This window comes from Sciurus vulgaris, assembly GCF_902686455.1.
Source record: "Sciurus vulgaris genome assembly, chromosome: 8".
Lineage (NCBI taxonomy): Eukaryota > Metazoa > Chordata > Mammalia > Rodentia > Sciuridae > Sciurus > Sciurus vulgaris.
The window spans coordinates 85,090,965-85,112,428 of record NC_136468.1 but is presented as its reverse complement, the minus strand read 5'-3'; the positions used below and the strand labels follow the sequence as shown (position 1 = coordinate 85,112,428).

Below are 21,464 nucleotides of genomic sequence, written 5' to 3'. Positions count from 1 at the left end.
AGCCTTGTATAGGCAATCACATGATGATACTATCTGCTTTGAATTTTAGCCATCATTCACAGTATTTACTTTATAAAATTAATCAAGTACTAGTTTGTAGGCTAAAAGAAATTTAAAATTGCTTCAGTAAGGAAAATCTAGTTTTCTTTATAGATCTCTAAAAGTCTATAAAGAAAAGTTCACCTTCAGTAAAAGTGAATGTTTTCATTGGGTCCTTTCATTTCCAAAACAAAATAGCAACCTAAACACCTATTCTGTTTCTAAAGTATATGAATTCACCCTCAACCGGCAACTCAGCCCAGTTAATTGCTAGAGAGAACAACCACATTGTCAACTATCTTTAACAAAAACTGTGTCGAGAAAAATAAAATTGCTTAAAATATGAAAAGAATAACCACACCTCTGGAAATTCTAGGTCTCTTCCTGAATCAGGTTGGACCATTTAAGCTATGCCCTTGCAGACTTACTTTGCCAGAGTTGCATTTTAATGGTGCATTATCACTCTTACCAGAGGTGACTACAAAAAACAAGCATACATACTCTGTACTTGCTGAAAAATAGCTCTCAAAAGTTCTCTTCTGAGGCCCTTGGCCATTTAAAATCCAGTGTTGGTACTGGGGCACTTGTGTTTTCTTCTATCCATGGGAAAAGAACTTAACTGACCTCACCTGCTCTGTGCCCTGGCTGTCAGTACACTCAGTCTAAACTGAGGTTGAATGCAGCAATGATATCAATCTTGAAAGTTGCCACAATTGTGTTTTGTTGTTGTTGTTTTTCATTTTTTACATTCAATTATTGCTTCATTGAATGTCGATTTTGTAAGTAGACTTAAAATTCCTTGTGGAGAATGTCAGAGTGTATGAAAATGCAAATAAAATCAAAGAAAGTTCTCATTTTAAAATATCAAAAACCTAAAATAAACCATACAATTTCCAGAGCACTTTCCGAGCATGCATGAAGCCCTAGGTTGAACCCCCAGTACAGTCAAAAACAAAAATCAAAAAAGTCTTTTGATTTCTATCTTCAATGTTTTTATTCTTTTTTTCAATAAATGAAATACAGAACACTAGTTCTTAAAAATGAATTTATTTGCTCTTAATTTATAAATGGCAAAATCCTCCTAACCTAAGGTTAGCACAGGATTACATCCCCTTGAGGAGATTCCAGAGGATAGAGGTAATCAGTCCATTAGAGGGCCCTAACCATTAGAGTTCAAACACCAATAAAAAAATGAAGTTTGTTTTCTTGCACTGTGTGCCAATATAAAAGAAAGTAAAATGAAGCTGGACATGGTGGTGCACGCCTGTAATCCCAGTGGATTGGGAGGCTGAGGCAGGAGGATCTCAGAGTTCAGAGCCAGCTTCAGCTAAAGCGAGGTACTAAGTAACTCAGTGAGGCCCTGTCTCTAAATAAAATACAAAATAGGCCTAGGGATGTGGCTCAGTGGTCGGAGTGCCCCTGAGTTCAATCCCTGATACTAAAAAAATAAAAATAAAAAATGAAAGAATGAAAAATGAGCCTTGCCTGTGCGCGGGGCGGGGGCTGTTCGGGGCCGGCGCCTCCTTGGGAAGAGGGTCGGGCCACCGGCAGAGGCGGGCGTGGGCCTGGGTCTGGGCCTGCGGGGGCCTGCGGGGGCCTGGGGCCAGGTTTTCTTGCTGACCCCGCAACATGCAGAGGGTGGCCCGAGGCCACTGGGCGGAGGCCGCACAGGGAGGCTGGTGCTGACCTCACGTTCCTCCTCTGCGTCTGAGATTATAGCACGTAGTTTTTAAAAAAGAGCCGCGCGGCAGTCACGCCTGTCATTCCAGTGACCAGGGAGGCTGAGGCAGGAAGATCCCAAGTTCAAGGCCAGGCAACTTAGACCCTGTCTCAAATTTTAAAAAACTTAGAAGCCTGGCAACTTAGACCCTGTCTCAAAATTAAAAAAAAAAAAAAAGGGCCGGGGAGGTAGCTCAGTGGTAGGTGCCCCTGGGTTCAATCCCCAGGACCAAAAACAAAAAAGAATTTGACTCACAAAAGTTAAAGGCCTGATTTATTGGGTGTGTGCGGGGTGAAGGGGCGGGGATGTTGTTAAGATATTGGTAACAAAAATAAAAATGGCTGCAGCATGGTCTAAAGAGCAGAAATCCCTCCTGAGCCTTAGAGGCTCTCCTGACAAGCAGTTGGCCATGCAGAGCTGGTGCAGGGAGCAGAGAGGGAATGCTGTTCCAGAATCTAATGATACTTTGCAGTTTTGAGAAAAACTAGTGTGGCCAGGTTGCCTCTTGACATGGACACTCCAATGGACTTGCAGAATTTGACATCCTTTTTTTTTTTTTTTCCCAATCAGTCTCCAACCACTGGATTTACCTGGCTCCTGTTCATATTTTGCAAAGAACGGCTTCTTTTTGCAATGAAGCCTGAGTCCTGCTCATCCTCTGCAGAGGGTAGGCTTAGTGTCTAGTTAATCTTTGTTGTCCCAATTTGCAAATCTCTTGTGCACCCAAATAAAACCATGCTTCATTAAAAAAAAAAAAAAAAACAGAAAGAAAGAAAGAAAAAGGAAAGGTTAACTCTGAAGTCAAACTGTGGTAATAACAGAAAAAAAAGAAGAAGCTTAAAAGCAAACCAAAGCTCAATATTCTTAATACATCCAAAAATATTTCTCAATCTAATTTCATTACCATTTGTTAGTGTTTCTGGAGAAGAACTAGATGGTCCTTGCAATGCTTTTAGAAATGGGTGGTCCATGGCCGTAACTGGAGAATTTAAAAATTCAACTGAAGGTGTACCTGAGAACAAAAATACATGGAGAATGAATATCTCTATTTATAGGGATACAAACAAGTTGTTATATCTCATGTGAAGTAAATTAGAATCTCAGAAGAACCTTTTTTTTTTTTTTTTTTTTTGAGACAGAGTCTCTCTGAGTTGCCTAGGCTGACCTCAAATTTGTGATCCTCCTGCCTCAGCCTCCCAGGTCACTGGGACTACAGGCATGTGCCATACTGCCCAGTAGAAAACTCCTTTCTATAAAAAAGAAAAGTTTAGCTGGGTACAGTGATGCATGCCTATAATTTCAGCAACTCAGGAGGCTGAGGTGAGAGGATCACTTGAACCCAGGAGTTCAAGACCAGTCTGGACAACACAAGATCCTATCTCAAAAAGAAAAGAAAAGAAAAAAACCAGGAATTTTTATTTCAATTTTATTCTGCAACATAAAGGAAAATAATTTTAAAAGTATTTTTGCATTTCTCAGCATCTTTCTCCCAGAACATTTTTTACAGGAAAAATATATGTATTGTACACTAATGTAGCCATGTCAGCAAAGTACTAAACCCTAATATGGTTACAATACACTATCTAAAGCAAGACATTCACTGTAAGGAACCTCTGGTTGACAAGGATAGAATAAGTGTATTTTTAATCTATTCCTTACTAGGAATGGATCTAAAAAAAAGTATGAAAAATAAAGAAGAAAGCTCCTTCTCCAATGAAATGAGAAAATATCCACCACAAGGAACCACAAATTACAAAGACCAACTGCTAAGCGCATTGACTTCTAGACCAAAAAGAAGTGAAGTGCAGGGCTGGGGATATAGCTCAGTTGGTAGAGTACTTTCCTCGAAAGCACAAGGCCCTGAGTTTGATCCCCAGCACTACAAAAAAAGAAAAAAAAAAAAATGAAGTGCAGAGAAAAATGTAAAACTGCTCTATCTTCCTCCAAAACCACCACTTCCCCACAGCCCTAGCCCCACATATGGGCATAGGAAAGGAAATGAACTTTTAGCCCTAAATGGTTTACAAATTAGTCCTATCTTGTAATGTGAACAGTATGGAACAATTGTTCAGCCCTTCCAATTCCTGGTCCCATTTCCATCCCCAGCTACTCTCTCATGTGGCACATGAGAATACAGGGTGGGAGGGAAGGTTCCGGTCCATTCGGGCCCTGTGCTGTCCTCTAGTTGATGCATGTGTTACTGATCTCAGATGCTCAAGGATGGCCTAACTTGTAATTTGGTTTCTCAGCGTGCTAGGACCTGGTGGCTTCATACTTGCTCTCATTAGAAGTACAGACTCGCTTAGTGCCTGCCACTTCCTCTATTGAATCCCTTGGCTCTGGAGACCCACCTTCAGTTCTGCTCTGGGGTCACCTTGCCCCCCAGTGACAGATGCCATGGCATTGCCATTATCTCACATTTTAGCTACCTGCCAAGCATTCCCCAAGAGCTAGGAATTATGGTCCTTCTGTACCATAAATGAACTGCATCCCAGCCAGAGGTCACCTCTATTTAGGATCCTACATGGCCAATAGAGCAGAAGCCCCTCTGCCCCTGGGTTTTAAGACAAAAAACAAAATATGAAAGCATATATCTCCTCTCATTCTCTCCTCTCTGCACCTTTTCCCTCTGTTCTCAAGGGCCAAGAGGAGAGGTTTTTCTTTCTTAATACTATAAAGATACTTGAGTGATAAAATACTCAAAATCACAAAAAGGCAACGATGCCAGCTACTATCACTGCTATTTAGCATTTTTCTGAAAGTAGTAGCCATTAAATTAACCAAAATTAAGAAGGGTCATAAATACTGGAAAGAGGCAAAAATATCATTTGTTTGATTTGAGGGTAAGAAAGGGAGGGGAAACTTGCTCTTTTAATTTAATAATTATGTTCAGCTGAAAACCAATGATGAAGGATTTGATTATTAGACAGCAATATCACTAATAAGTTTTCAGTTTTCTGAAATTAATTGTAAACATTAGTACAGAACTCTTTAGTTCTGGTAAAGACATCTTAAGATGAATGGCTCATATTTTGGTGCAGTGTTCGATATTCAAAACAATGTTATAACAATAAACAAACAAAAAATCATCATTTGCAAAATAAACTAAAAATTTGTTTAAAAAACTCTAAAATTAAGTAATAAGACTGATAATAAAAATAGCAGAAAACACTTGCTTTTTTATAAACAAACAAAACATAATGGAAGAAAAAAACATGCATGATACCTATTTTAAGAAGAGATTAGAGGTTGGAGAGATAGCTCAGCTGGTAGAGTGCTTGCCTCGCAAGTACAAGGCCCTGGGTTCAATCCCCAGTACCAGCAAAAAAAAAAAAAAAAAAAAAAAGAGAGAGATTAAATACCTAGAAATAAACATAATAAGAACTGTGCAGGACTTCCAGAAAAATAATTTCAGAATTCCACTTATTTTCACAGAAGAAGACAAAGAACAATATTTCAAAAGGATCAATTCTTTCTACATCAATCTACACATAAGTTCTGAAAGAATTAAAAGGTAAGAATTATTCAGGAAAATTCTGAAGGAATAAAATGAAGACATAAATCAATTAATTTACTTACTATAAAATTGTACTCATGAAAACAACATGGTAGTTGTACAGAAATAATGAGGTCAACTAAGGTTGAAACCAAGCATGCTAGCTGAAGAGCCCAGATCAAGTTGTTTACTTCTCAATAGATGAATGGATTAAGAAATTGTGGTATGTGTAAATATGTGTATGTGTATACACACACACACACACATAAAATGAAGTTCCACTCAGTCATTAAAAGAATGAAATTGCTGGGCAAGGTGGCACATGCCTATAATTCCAGCAGCTCAGGAGACTGAGGCAGGAGGATTGAGAGTTCAAAGCCAGCCTCAGCAACTCATCAAGGCCCTAAGAACTCAGTGAGACCCTGACTCTAAATAAAATGCAAAAATGGGCTGAGGATGTGGCTAAAGTGGTTAAGTGCACCTGAGTTCAATTCCTGGTACCAAAAAAAAAAAAAAAAAAAAAAAAAGAATGAAATTATGGTATTTGCTCAAAAATGGATGGAAATGGGGAACATCATGCTAAGTGAAATATCCAAACTCAGACACTCTAAGGTCAGATGTTTTCTCTCATATGCTGAAGCTAGAGTAAGATAAAGGAAAGCAGGAGGGAGAATAACATCACATAAAGAACCAATCAAAAACAAATTAATAGACAAGCGAAAGGAAGTCTAGGAGAGTGGAGGAAGGAAAAGTAGGGGAACTGGAGGGAAAAGGGAAAGGAAACAGGAAATTGCTGAAATAAATTTCTATGTATATATGAATATGCCTGGATGAACCCAACTACTATGTGTAACCATAAAACTCTAATAAAAAGGAAGTTGTTCACTTCTCTGTGCTAAGTTTCATAGAATGTAAAATAAGAATAGCCCAACTCATAGAGTTGTGAGAATTAAATGAGTAAATATACAAGAAATGGTTGGAACAATTCCTGGCACAAAGCCTCCATCATCATCATTATCTTTGTACTTGCATTTGGGTTTTCTGTAGCTGTTTCGTGAGTCTATTACAAACATATACCTATTAAAACTGCAAAGTACTTAATTTATAAAATTTAACAAGTCAGATTTCTAACTACCTAGAAGAGAAAAATGCATACAATATTAAGACAATCTTAGAAGATGAACACAAACAGGAGGAACAACAAATATCAAAACACACCATGAAACTATCAAGATTTTAAATATGTGATACTGGCACACAATAGACAAATAGGCAGCAATACAAAATAATAAGTATGATACAGTGTGATAAAGTTCCTTTTATTAATGGTGTTTGGATAACTATCTACCAATTTAGACAAAAACTGAAGTTAGACATAACTACCTCACAGTTGCACAAAAAAGAAAAAAAATTCCAGATGCCTGAAAAAGCTAAAAATTTCCTTTAATTACATATTAAAAAAATAAAGAAGGGCTGGGGTTGTTGCTCAGTGGTAGGACGCTTGCCTAGCATGTGTGAGGCACTGGGTTCGATATTCAGCACCACATAAAGGCATTGTGTCCAACTACAACTAAAAATATTAAAAAAAAAAAAAAAAAGATAAAATAGTTAGGGATAAGGAGGGTGGTAAGAATGGAGGAAGGAAGGACTGTATAGAGGGAAAAGAGGGGTGGGAGGGGTGGGGGGAAAGGGAAAAAAAAAAAACAGAATGAATCAAACAACATTGCCCTATGTAAATTTATGGTTTTTAATTAAAAAAAAGATAAAATGAAGAAAAGCATATTTATAAAATTAGAATAGAAATAAATTGGAATTGGGAAGACCTGTCTCCAAAATTTAAAGACTACAATTTTTTTCCCCTAAGATTAAAAGATGGACCTAGGAATATAGGGATATAGCTTAGCCATACAGCATTTGCCTAGCACGTACAAGGCCCTAGGTTTGATCCCCAGCACTGGAGAAAGAAAAAGGAAGGAAGGAAGGAAGGAAGGGAGGGAGGGAGGAAAGAAAAATGAAAGAAAAGAAAAGAAGAAAAGAAAAGAGAGAAAGAGAGAGAGAAAAAGAGAGAGAGAGAAAGAGAGAGAGAGAAAGAAAGAAGAGAGAAAGGGAGAAAGAGAGAGAGAAAGAGAAAGGAAGGAGAAAGAGAGAGAGAGAAAGAAAAAGAGAAAAAAGAGAGAAAGAGAAAGAAAGAAAGAGAATGAAAGAGAGAGAGAAAGAGAAAGAAAAAGAAAAAAGAAAGAGAAAGAAAATGAAAGAAAAAGAGAAAAGAGAGAGAAAGAGAGAAAGAAAAAGAGAGAATGAAAGAGAAAGAAAGAAAGAGAGAGAAAGAAAGAGATGGGGAGGGAGGGAGGGAGGAGATTAAAAACAAGTGACAGACTGGGAGAAAATATCTGCAAAATACAAAAAGAAAGAAAGGATTAGTTTACAGAATATATAAAAAAGACTGCATAAATCAATGAGAAAAGATAAAAATAGAAAAACAAGCAAAAAATATGAACAGGCAATTCACATAAAGTAAAATAGTCAATAAATATGAAAAGATCCTCATCTCACTAATAACTAGGGAAATAAAATTGAAGCAATAAACAATTTTACATGACAGACTGGCAAAAAATTAAGTTTCATAATATCAATGATAAGCCCAAATGTGAGAAAGTAAGTTAAGTCACCACTAGAGGAGTTAAAAACAAGTTCTGCATATTGGGAGGACAATTTGTATGCAGCATGCATTAAAATTTTACATGAGCGCACACTTCACCCCAGCAATTCTACCTACTTTAAAGTCAAGGTCATTCAAGGACACAAGGAGGCAAACTCAAGTATTTTTGGGGGCAAGATTGTATGTAATGGCAAAAAAAGATGGAAACCTAAATGCTATGAACCAGGAAATAGTTAAATGATAAACTATAGTGTGAAATTAAAAAGAATGAAATAGATTCGTGCTTCCTGACATAACAGGCCTTCAAAACTTATCTAAGAAAAAGAGGTAAACTGTAAAAATGTATGCTAAAGAGAAAAACAAGTTGATGACAGCAAATTACTCTCTGGGAAAGAATCTGGAGTAAAGAAAAGTGTACAATGGGCCTTTACATTTCATCTCTATTGTTTTAATCTTTTACAAGAAAATAGATATGTGTGTTTACATAATCTTTAATGAAAAAATAAAATTCATCTTTGTTATAAAAAGAAAACAAAATTCTCACATAGAAGTATTTAAAGTAGACAGGGGACATATCCACCTCCCTAATCCCACTCAACTCTCACAGGTTTACAGCTACCTTCGATAGTTTAGAATACATCCTATTTTCCCTGTATTATATAAGACTTACATGTACACAAGAAGATATATGTGTCTACATGCACATATAAACAAGTTTTATATAGATGTGATTACATGTATACAGGTGAATGTACATATACACACATGAGCACAGGCCTACAGGTTTCCAAAATGAGATGATTTATAATAGTAAAAACAGGACAACATAGGGTAACAAGTAAACTGTATCAGTGGAACAAAATAAACACTATTCGGTTATCATCAACAGTGAGGATATGAATTGGGATTTAGGTACAAGTACTGAAAGAGGAATGATCTTTTTCCTTGTGTTTTCTAAATTTTCTATAATGACAATAAATCATATAGTGGCAATAAAATCTTCTAAAAATTAAAAATCAAGTAAGGGAATATTTTCTGAAAAAATAAACATGATGAACATAAATTGCTCAAGCAAGACTTTGCTACTGTTAGCACACACAAAAATCATATGACAAGCTCACTTATCATCACTTACCGATCCCACTGTCGTCTAATCGCATGTAGCCTTCTGCCAGTGAGCTGAAACCAGTTAATCCTCCCATGGCTGCATAAGGAACATCCTGTCCCACTGGTTTTCCCTGCGCCATTCTTTCTTGCTTTGTTTCCACGACTGTGTCATGGGCATATGCGGGCTGACCACAAGCACACGTGAAAGAGCTATGGAATCCTGAACACTTGGAACCTGAATAAAGACATAAAGGAAGTTACATGTTTAAAGTACCATTCTGTCCACTCAAAAGATATGGTTTGGCCAAAGCTGGCTGATTCTAGAGCCTCTGACCCTTTATCCTAGGTGACCCTGACCTTGTTCTCCGGCCTTTGTTCTTACTTCTGAAAGAAGTTGATGTGGTAAGGAGGTACACTGAAGGAAACCATCTTAAAAAAAAAAACAAAACAAAACAGGTGAGACTAAAAGAAACTAGGTTAAAGACTGGAGTGCCAGGAAATGCAGGCCCTGTCCTCAAAAACCAAGTTAAATGTACATATGATGGGGACAGCCCAGTGGCCAGGTCCAGGTGAAGAGATAATGTGGAATACCCTGCAGATCAACTCCTATAAAAGCCATATTGGAAAACCAACCCATAGACCCAAAAAAGATCCAAGGGCAGTACTGATGCATGCTACAACACAGATGAGTCATAAAAACATTATGCTAAATCAAAGAAGCCAGTCACAAAAGACCACATATTCTACGATTTAATTTACATGAAATGTCCAAATTAGGCAAATCCATAGAAATAGAAAGTAGATTGGTGGTTGCCTAGGGCTGAAGAAAGCCATGAATAAGAAATGACTACTAACAAATAGGGAGTTTCTTTTTAAGGTAATGATTTTTAAAGAAATGAAAATGTTCTAAAATACATTGTGCTGTTACCTGCACAAGATTCATTTTGATGAATATATTTAAAGCCATTACATTGTATGCTTTAAAGAGGTGAATTATATCTAAATGAAGTTTTTATATAGAAAACAAGCCATATTGGAATGGAGGCCAGAATATATAATTAGCAGAATCATTACTCACTCACACCTCTCAAAAATGTAGAACCAAGGCACATAAATTTGTTTTATCCAACCACTTCTATGAAGTCTTTCTGAAACACATTTATTCCTGCTACTATCAACTAAAAGGTTTTAGAGGTTAAGTTTCCTTTATCAAAAGTTCTTGGGACTGGAAGTGTTTCAGATTTTAGACTTTGGATTTTGGAATATTTGCATATACTACTGTTTGAGTATCTCCAATCTGAAAATCTGAAAATTTTTAAGTATCATATCAGCTCAAATATTTTTAACTTTTTTGTTGTTGAACCTTTATTTATTTTTGTTTATTTATCTATATGGGGTGCTGAGAACAACCCAGTGCTTCACACGTTAGACAAGTGCTCTACTGCTGAGCAACAACTCCAGTCCTCAGCTCACATTTTTAATGTATAAAATTCTTTTTAAAAATCTGAAAAGAATTTAGTTGAGAGTTGAGGGTGTGGCTCAGTGGTACAGCACTTGCCTAGCAGGCACAAGGCCCTGGGTTTGATCCTCAAAACAAGAAATAAGAGGAGGAGGAGCAGAAGAAAGAGAAGAATAAGAATTTAGTTGATTAAACTCCCACTATTTAAATTTTTCAATCAGATTAGATCATGTCTAGTAATTCTCTAAAATCTATTCCCATTAAATTATATGAGATTATTAAGCATACCAATGATTATTAAGCATACCAATAACTCTACGTATCTATCAATTGAATTTTGCTTAGTTTTTTTTAATTCCAGATAAGATAAAATTCAAAATGAATAGATGAGATAATTGCCAAGTAAGATGCCAAGAGGCTGAATTGTGTCTGCAAGTAACAGAGGTCATGCTCTCACCCACCCCTGCATTTCAGTGTCTGGAATGGTAGTGCCTAGAACAGAGTAGTTGCTCTGATTTGTTTGCCGAGTGAACTGATGTGACTTGAATGCCCATTTTAACTCTTCCTGTCTTAGGTTTTGTTGAAAAGAAGAAAAGGAAGACTTCTTTTTGTCAGGATTGGATCATTAATAAAGATATTTTATGGAAGTAAATAAAATAAAGATATTTTGTGTAAGTAAATCCACATATGATGTAATTTCACGGGTGAAGCTGTTATAAAATAAGATGATCATAAGGAATAATCAGGGACCATGAATAGTTTGGACAATATATGTGAGTTAATGAGGGTCCTCCTTGAATTCCTTATCCATATTTCACCTCTCTTTTAACCAAAGTCACTTCATCCCCACATAGACAGCCTCCCTCCTGTGCTCTATTCCAGTTTGTTTAGTTATTTAATATTGACTCTGTACCTGATTAAACCAGTACAAAGACACATTCAATATTCAATAAAGAAATTAAAACAATCTGTGGCTATGTATAATAATGTAACTTACATGCACTGCATGTAAAACCAGGTGCAGCACTGTGTTGATCAGCAAAGTGCTTGCACCTACAGCGAATGGGCTGGGTGCCATTCAAAGGAACGTAAAGGTAAGCCCTGCACTGGCAGCCAGTCACTTGGCAAGGCAGATCAATGGGGCGCTGCTGTGGAATTGTCTCAAAGTCAGTTTTATGTTGCTTATACCTAAAAAAAAAAGGAGGGGATGGGGGAGAAATACAAACACAATCAGGTATTGCCAAAAATTACAATTTCTATTCTATTAAATGCAAATATAATTCTTTTTTGGTTTGGTTTTGTTATTCTTGTTAATAAGGAAAATAAACTCCCCTGCATGCAGTATTGTGTCAGCTTTGGTAGAGGAAATCTTCACATTTTTAGATTTTTAAGAAGTTTCACAGCAATACCAAAAAAAATCATTCCCTTAAAATACTTGCCATTGCAGATACTTTAATACACATGCATATCCTAAGAGTATTAAAAAGGTTCTTTATATTGCCTCATAAGCGCAAGGCCCTGGGTTCAATCCCCAACGCAGCAAAAAAAAAAAGGTTCTTTATAAAAAATGCTTTTTATCAAAGTGCATTACTTAAATTTATTTTTGTGGTTTGATATCTAAAAATAAGTTCAATAAACATGTACTAATGCAACTTATTTTAATATAATTTTAACTTTAATTTTGAAATTACAGATTTTTTAAAGTTAAAGTTTTGTTAAAACATTGTTAGTAATTTTTTTAAACAGGTCACTTGCTTCCTTCTCATAAGGAGCTACTTAGTAAAGTAATATTAAATTTGTCTTATTCTTAATATTGATCTAAGAAATGTAAGTTAAACAATGACATGCTACTTTTCACTTAGCAAAAAGAGTCAAATTTTTTAAAAACTACATGTAGTTTATAATTATGTAATTAACAATTACAAATAGTGGCTGTCAAGAGTGTTAAAGAAGAAACAATTTAATAATGCTCCAAGAAATTAAATAAGGCCATCCTTTAACCCAGAAAGTTCATTTTGGAAAATATACCCCAAGAAAATAATTACATATAATGAAAAAGCTTTGTGCATAAAGACAATATTAGCAAGAGTATCTATAATAGCAAATATATACATATGTATACACATGTACATATACATATACACACATATATGGGAACAGATAAGTAAATTAATAAAGGACAGTTTTCAAACTTTTTTAACCCTTTCTTCAAATAAAACCTTCCAAAGAATCATAATACTGTATATAGAATAGATACAAGCAGATTTGGTTAAAGCAGGAATTAGAACTCTCCTTCCCTTCCTTTAACTTCCCCTTCCACCTGGGGCACCCCTGAGACTTGCTCAGAGTTCAGGGAACACATGATGAATACCACTGGGCTAGTTAGACTATCAACCAGGTATTTAAAAATTACTATAACCATATAGAAACATATTTCTGTGATTCTGTCATGAAAAAATAGCTCAATATTTTATACATACATAAAACCAACAACTAAATGAACTATGCAAAAAAATTACATAGATAAAGCTATTAGTATTAACAGCAACTGGCTGTTGGGTGGTGTGTGTTCTACTTTTCTATACACCTACCCATTTTCCTTAATAACAATTATCACTTTGATAACAAGGAAAAAAATAGTTAGAATAGAGATCTCGGTACTACAAGTCAATTTGTTCATTGAAGTACCGGGCTTTTGAGGGTCAAATCCATGCTATATAAATGATAGCTAGATAAGAAACTAGCATTAAATCTTTACAAAAATAAATTATAAAACTATCATAAATTTACCAAACCCCTCTTTAGTTCTAAAAGATATCAACACATCCCTATCCTCCATTCCTCCAGTCGTTTCTTTCTTTCTTTCTTTCTTTCTTTCTTTCTTTCTTTCTTTCTTTCTTTTTTTAGTTGTAGATGGGCACAATACCTTTATTCATTTATTTTTATGTGGTGCTAAGGATCGAACCCAGTGCCTCACATGTGCCAGGCATGTGCTCTACCACTGAGCCACAATCCCAGCCCTGTCCACAGTATTTTTAACTAAGGTTGTTAGATAAGTTTAAAGTCAATCTATAAACACATTACTCATCCTAGCAACTGCCTAAAACAACCTCTGGCAAACTGCTACTGTAAATAGCAACTATACAAAAAGTCTCTCATAAATGAGTCCCAGAAATTGCTATTGAAACAAGGAATTTAACCCTTTAGTGGTTTCCTGAGAACAAAAAATTGAAGCTGTTGCCTGAAAACATGTAATAGGTTCCATGGATTTTCTGTGAGGCAGTTTGATGATTTTGGTCTTTACAACTGAGAGACAGTAGTAAAATCTGAAATAGAGCAAGTACATAGCAAAATGCAAACCTCAGACACAGGCAGCCTGCATCAATGACTGGAGCCTCATATACCTCCCATATGATTTTCTTGGAACATGACCATTTGTAACCAAAAGCAGGGAGTGCTTGTGTTTTTGTTTGTTTAAAGAAAGGTTGATTAAAGGAAAGTATCAACACAGCAGTTCTTTAAGATGGGAAGGGTGATTAGTAAATTTGAGAAAGAATGCTTGTTTATCACTGGGTAAGCATGATCAGTGTGGATCAATTTAAGCAACTATTACAGCAGTTCTGCAGTCTGACTAGCCATACTCTACTTTGTCCAACAGTGGGCCAGGTGGACACTGCTTCCTAGCCAAACTGAAAAATCCACAGCAAAGCCACAGCGGCACCAATATCTTTTTTACCAATGGCAAGAGAAGAGGTGCTTAAGGCAGGAGTCTCTGAGTCTAAACAAATATAACAAAAAATTTTTAAATTACATCTTTAAAAACTTTTAAATATTTCTACTGTTTTATATAAAGGCCTATTTTTAAATATTTCTTTTTTTTTTTTTTTTTTTTTTTTATTGCAGTGCTGGGGATTGAACCCAGGGCCTTGTGCTTGCGAGGCAAGCACTCTACCAACTGAGCTATCTCCCCAGCCCTTAAATGTTTCTTAATCATCACAGTAGTATTTATGGAAGGAGAATATGTTTTGCTATTGTTCTTATTATCTAGTCATCAGAAAATAGCAATAAAATATGTTACCTATGTGTACAAAAACACAGTGTCTCCGGGCCAACAAGTTTACAATCCATTCCTGTTGGTGACCGCCAGCTCACAAATAACCTATTCTGTAAGCGCATAGGTAAAACTTTTTTTTTGTATTCTTCGTATTCTTCAGGAGTAAAAAGTTTTCCTCCATCGTCCTCACCAACAATTCTACAACAAAAAATATTTGTATTAACACTTGAGTATTTTCTAGATAAACATTCTAAACTCTAAAACTATACTTGCATAAAGGAAAGGTTGCTTTATATTTGAATTTTTATTTTAGACCCCTGTTAAGAACCAAATTACAAACAACGACAATAAAACTTATGCTTCTGATGGCGTTCAGGCTATGCTACCCAAAACATGATACCTCGGCATTTAGAAACTGACAGAAGCAGTAAGGCCACTTTCACCTTCCCTGTGTTCTTCCTCCATGAAGTAGGTAATACCTCATTCATTCCAGAAGTACCTTCCCTATGCCTGGAGGAAAAGAACATGCTAGAGAAAGATACCGTGACAGAGAGAAGAATCTGAACAAACACACCTTACTAAGTGCCTGCCAATATGTTACCATTAGGACATATCCTTTTGTCCTCTGGTCATACTTTTCCATGACTATTCACTCGTCATCAAGCCTAAGCATAACAACGCACAAGTTCTCCTGTTTCTGTGGGTCTTCACTTCTGAAGGCTCCCATGTCATATAAAACTTAAATAAATTTGCAAACTTTTCTCTTGTTAATCTGTCTTTTATTATAGGTTCCTCAGTCATGAACCTAGTGATGACTTCCCTCTATAGTCCCTACTCTTCCCTTACAAAAGAGAATTATAAATTAAAAGTCAACGATTTCATAATATCTGACTTTACTGATCAAGGTTTATCAATGGAAGATTACTACACATTTATCTCAATTTCTCCTGTGATTCTGAATCAAACACGTTCATTCTTATTAAAAGCTACGGCCTAAATTTCTAAAACTTCTAATGCTTTTGTCTTTTTAAAAATACTACCAACAACAACAAAAAATCAATGAAGAAGCCAACATGACTTAATTCCATACCTGACCCCAAGCTCTGGCCAGGAGTTTAAACTTATGTAGGCTCTAAAAACATGCTTGGATTTGCACAGGCTCATACGCACCTCTGTGTATTGGATAATTAGGTGTTTCATTGTTTAATTTCAGATTCAAAAATTTTATAGGAAAAATCAAGCCATCACTATTTCTATGGGAAAAAAATTAAAGAGTTTGCCTCTATGGAGGAAAAGGTCTTCAAAGTGGAAATTTCTCCATGAAAATGTCCCCTACCCTCTAAAAATCATGAAAAGTGTTTTTTGTAAAATGCAACATAAATTTTTTGTGCAATACATATTTTTTTCCATACTTTGAAACTGTCAGTTGAGGTAGAAAATAAAAAACAATTTATAAGCTATGAAATTCTTCAACCTTCTTCCTTACTTAGCGATCTAGATACACAATAGTAAAAAACCAAAGTTTTTTTTGTTTTGTTTTTGTTGTTTGTTTTTACAGAACCCAGGGCACTTTGCCACTGAGCTACATCCCCAGCCCTTTTTATATTTTATTTTGAGACAGCGTCTCACTAAATTGCCCAGGCCAGTCTTCAACTTGTGCTCCTTCTGCCTCAGCCTCCCAATTTGCTGAGATTATAGGCAGGCACCACCACACCTATCCAAAGGACATTTTACTCCAAGAAAAATTGGGGGTCATTACACCCTATTATGGCTATCAAGAATATCTACAGATAAATGTAAGATCTTAAAATAAACCATGTTTATTCCCAGGGCTGAGGATTGAACTCACAGCCTTACATATGTTGGACAAGCACCCTAAATCTGAGCTACATTCCTGGCCCTTTTTTAAAATTTTATTTTGAGACAGGGTCTCACTCAATTGTCTAGGCTGGCTGAAACTTGCCATAGGGTTTCCAGGCCTAAGTGCAGATCTTTTAAGAAAGAGATTGTTTTTCAAATTTTAAAGGCATATCTCTCAAATTTTATTGTGTTTCCAGATCCCAGGAGATCTTGTTCAAATGCAGATTAAAATTCTTAGATCTGAGGGTGGGCCTGAGATTCTACTTTTCCAGCAAGCTCCCAGGTGATACCTATGTCACTGTTCCCTGCTTCCAGCACTTTGAGTAGCAAGATCCTACACTTCCCCTCTCAAACTGCCTCCCACCAAAGCAGTAGGCAAGACCAAACCATGGAAAACTGAGGAAGAGAAGTTTATTTCTGATGGAGACTCATTTTTTTGACCCTTCCCACAGATCCCCTTTCATATCTAGGCACCCAAGTCTAGTCTTCCCCACCTTCCTCAAGTCCTTGATGTTAAATAAGGGACCTGATAATCCCTTTTAAAGAGAAATGTTCCATGCTATTTATGCTTGCAAAAATAATTTCCCACCAGGTCTGCCCCTGGCATCTTCTGGGCAAAAGACAATTGGGGGCCCACAATCCGCACATCTAAACACCTAAATTCTCACGTGTGAGAAGTACGAAGTTCAGTGGTCCATTTTCAAAACACACTCTTTAGCCTTAATTGGGATGTAAGTCCAATTATAACCATTTTAATTATAGCCCTTCCCTTTGCCCACCCTAATTTTAAAATTAGCCTATCATGAGGCTGGGGTTGTGGCTCAGCGGTGCAGTGCTTGCTTAGCATGTGTGAGGCATTGGGTTGGATCCTCAGCACCACGTATAAATAAATAAATTAAATTAAGGTATGTGTCCACCTACAAAAAAATTTTTGTTTTTAAAGTTAGCCAATCACGTAGATTATAACCCTGAGCTCCTCCTATCAGGACAGGAAACAGTTCTGCCTTAGGGATAAAAGCAGGTCGATTCCCCCAACTGTAATTACCCATTACAGATGGGTGTCATCTGTATTTCCTGCCTTACTTAGACCCACCTGAACAGGAGGACATGGAGACTGACCTATCAAGTTCCTTCCTCAATCTCACTATTCCAACTCGGACTTTTCAGACACGTTTAAGCATTGCGCAAAACTAAACTAGCTGGGCAGTCAGCTGGGGAACCCATCTGCCCAGGACCCCCTCCCGTTACCCCCAACCCCGCATCATGATTTGGAGCAGCCTCTCTGCTTAAGGTCTGCTAAATCGAGCCAGGATTGTGTCACCTATCATCGGTACAGCCTTCCCCCCTCGACTTCTCATCCTCCTGCCAGTCCAGTCCTCGCCTAGTCTCTCAACTGTCAAACATTTTTGTTAGAAGATGGGGGATGGGTAAAAATATTTCGATACAAGTGCATCAGCCTTTGTCAGAGCCTTGACATTGAATTTACATCTTCAAGCCAAAGGAGAGGCTGTGTTTCCTGTTTGGGATAGAAGACTCTCCAAAACTACACCCGTTGGGGTGTTTGTCCTAACACCAACACCGCGGGGTTGGGAGCACGTTCGAAGTTAACGACTTGCCCTAACACCAAAACAATGTGCAAACTTGAGGTCTGCTAACTCAATGTGTGCTCATGTGTAATTCTTCGAAGGCCCTACAACAGGACTCTGGCATAAATACAGTTAACTATCCCTCTTGGAAGGGGAGTCAAAATTGCCACGGAAGACACTCATTACCGAATAGAACTGCGTGTCAGCATATTCAATTACAGAAAGATGAAACTTGAAATTAATCTAGGCCTCCCTCAACAGCCCGGGAGCAGATTCCCGATCCCCAGCGCTCGCCCGGCAGGCAGCTCTCGGCAGCGCCACCAGTCCTCCCCCTCGAGCCGGCCCCCGGGAGTTCTCGCCCCGAGGAGCGGCGGGACGTGAGCCCCGGGCTGCCGCCGCCTCACCTCCGGTACTCCAGGTACTCGTCCACCGCCGCCGAGCCGCCGGGAGGCAACGTCAGCCGCTCCATGGCCAGAGGGGAGGCAGAAGGAGCCTGCGCCGCGCGGCCCGGCTCGCCTGCGCGCGAGCTCCCTGCGGAGCAGCGGGACGCCCTGCCGATTGGCCGTGCGCTCCATCCCCGCGGGCGGGCGGGCGCGGAACCCGCGCAGGTGGCGCGCGCTGTACCTGGTCGCCCACGCGGAGCCGGGTGAACCTCTGTGCTCTGGCACAGGCCCGGGGCCGCGCGCGGCAGAGTGTAGCCCGCCATCAACGTTTCCCCTGTCCCCACTCCTTTCCGGCCAGTGTCCTTGTAAAGTAAGTAGGGAGTGTAATGCCCTGTATGTAATGGATTCACAGAAAATAGCTCATTTCACTTAGTCCAACTCTTGAAACAAGTGATTTGCGAAGGTCCTTGTTGGTGTGACGCCGGCCTCACCACAATCGGCGGCCCTGTTTTCAATATTGTTGTTTACGACACTGTTAACAGGGACTGAAGGTGTCAGTGGTGGAGCATGTGTTCAGCAAGCAAGAGGCCCTGGGTTCCATCCTCAGCACCACAAAAAAATAGAAAATAAAAAATTTTACACAATTGATATAAAATAGCCATGTGTGTCTGCACGAAAACGTATTTGACAAGAAAACATGTTCCTCAAAGAAAGGAAATAAGTTTAAGAGAAAATAATTTAAGCATTTGGTGATTTGTTTTGTTTGGGAGTTTGTTGTTGTTATTTTGTCGTTTTTTGTTTTGTTTTATATTTTGTGGTGCTGGAAATGAACCCCGGGGCCTTGCACATGGTAGACAAGTGTTCTGCCAGTGAGCTACCTCCCAGCCCCATCTTTTTGTAACTTTTGGAAATACTTTCACAAAATGTGCCTTAAGTTGAATTACCATGTCAGAGGAATAGGAAATCCACTATTATTCAGGAGGTAGGAATCCTTAAACTCTGAAACCTCCTGGTGCTCCGCCAGTAGCACCTCTGTAAATTATAGGCATAACTCAGTTTTATTGCCCATCACTTTATTGTGCTTTTCAGATGTCATTAATTTTTTTGTTTTGTTTTTACAGATTGAAAGTCTGTGGCAACCCAACATCAAATAAGTCTATCACAGCCATTTTTCCAATTGCATGTACCAACTTGATGTCTCTGTCACATTTTGGTAATTCTCATGATGTTTTAAAGCTTTTATTATTATTATATCTTCTGTGATCAAAGATCTTTGATGTTACTATTGTAATTGTTTTGAGAGCACCACGAACTACAGCATATAAGACAATAAACTGTTTTTTGGTTTTGGTAGTGCTGAGGTTCCAACCAATAGCTTTGTCCATGCTAGGCAGATGCTGTACTACTCAGTCAAAACCCCAGTTCTAAAACAATAAACTTGACCAATAAATGTTTGTGTGTTCTGACTGTTCCACCCACCTGCCATTCCCACATCTGTTTCCACTTCCTCAGGCCTCCCTATTCCCTGATCATCAAAATTAGGCAATGACCTGACCATGGCCTCTAAGAGTTCAAGCGAAAGGAAGAGTCTCACATCTCTCACTTTAAATCCAAAACTAGAGGGCTGGGGTCAGTGGTAGAGCACTTGCCTAGCATGTGTGAGGTACTGAGTTCAATTTTCTTATAAATAAATAAAATAAAGGTCCATTGACAACTAAAAGAAATATTTAAGAAATAATAATAATAAATCCAGAGCTAGAAATGTTTAGGTTTAATGAGAAATCTGGGACAAGACAGAAGGTTTTGTGAAGAAAATTTTAGTGATATGCATGAAAAGTCAAATCAGTCCCAAACATTTTAAACCAAAGCCTTATTCAGAACAAGACCCTAACTCTCTTCAACTCAGGGAAGGCTGAGAGAGGTGAAGAAGCTGAAGAAAAGTCTAGTTGGAGGGGTTGGTTCATGAGATTTAAGGAAAAAGCCATCTTCATAACATAAAAATGCAAAGCAAAGCAAGAAGTGCTGATGTACAAGCTATGGCAAGGTATCCAGAAGTTCTAGCTAAAATAATTGAAGAAGGTGATTACACTCAAAACCAGATCTTTAATGCAGATAAAACAGTCTTGTACTCGATGAAGATGTCATCTAGGACTGTCAGATGGAGAGAAGTCAGTACTTGGCTTCAAAGCTTCAAAGGACAAACTGACACAGTTATTAGGAGCTAATGCAGTTAGTGACTTTAAAATAAGCCAGTGATTATTTATCATTCCAAAAATCCTAAGGCCATTAAGAATTACACTAAATCTACTCTGCCTGCACTCTCCAAATGGAACAACAAAGCCTGGGCAACTGCATAGTTTACTGTTTTGAGCTTACTGTTGAGACCCATTGCTCAGGAGGAAAAAATATATATTTCTTTTGAAACATTTCTGTCATTGACAATGCACCTGGTCACCCAAGAGCTCTGACAGAGGTTAATAGAGAATGAAATTAAGAGAAAAAGAAAGGAAATTAATGTTGATTTCATGCCTGCTGTTTTAGTCCTTTTTTTTTTTTTTTTTTTTCTGCTGTGACTAAAGGATCTAATCAGAACAATTTTAGGGATGGAAAAGTTTATTTGAGGGCTCACCGTTTCAGAGGTCTTAGTCCATAGAACGCCGGCTCAATTAGTCTTCACTGGAGGTGAGGCTGAATATCATGGTGTTGAGAACAGGGTGATATCTGTGCAGCTAACTGTCTTAATCACCAGGATGCAGGCAGTTGCGACTGCACCCTCAAGAGCCAATACAGCGCAAACAGGACTGCTGGGCCCCCGTGCTTATTGAGGTTGTTAAGAGACATTTGTCTGAGGAATGTGCAGCTAGCTACCTAGAAACCTGTCTATCAAGGACAGGGGGTCCTAACCCTGACCCATCTCCTGCATAGTTCACCCCTTCCCTCCTCCCTTCTTCCTCTAGGACTGTTCAGTTCTGGTGGGACCCAATGAGAATCAAATAGATTGGCAGGACCCAACCAGAGGAGGACTAATGTTTAGCTGTTCAAATGTTAACCAATTAAAAAGAACACTGTAGAACTGTTTGCTTTTCATTATAAAAGGCCTG

General features: G+C 38.0%; 1 protein-coding gene across 9 annotated transcripts in view; it reads right to left on the bottom strand.

The window, feature by feature from the left end:
- FAM221A (family with sequence similarity 221 member A) overlaps positions 1–18,858 on the bottom strand; it is a 30,947-nt gene extending 12,089 nt beyond the window's left edge. The window contains exons 1-6 of one of the 9 annotated variants that reach the window (XM_079149377.1): positions 18,385–18,451; positions 14,978–15,044; positions 14,559–14,732; positions 11,478–11,668; positions 9,050–9,256; positions 2,664–2,771 (exon numbers count right to left, since the gene is read on the bottom strand). In XM_079149377.1, the coding sequence (XP_079005503.1) occupies positions 2,664–2,771; positions 9,050–9,256; positions 11,478–11,668; positions 14,559–14,732; positions 14,978–15,018 (721 nt within the window). In that variant the 5' untranslated portion in view covers positions 15,019–15,044; positions 18,385–18,451. Of the gene's footprint in view, positions 1–2,022; positions 2,498–2,663; positions 2,772–9,049; positions 9,257–11,477; positions 11,669–14,558; positions 14,733–14,977; positions 15,045–18,384 lie in introns of those variants that run through there. The other 8 variants (XM_079149374.1, XM_079149370.1, XM_079149369.1 and 5 more) reach the window with 8 other exon arrangements.
- Between the last annotated feature and the right edge of the window lie 2,606 nt (positions 18,859–21,464).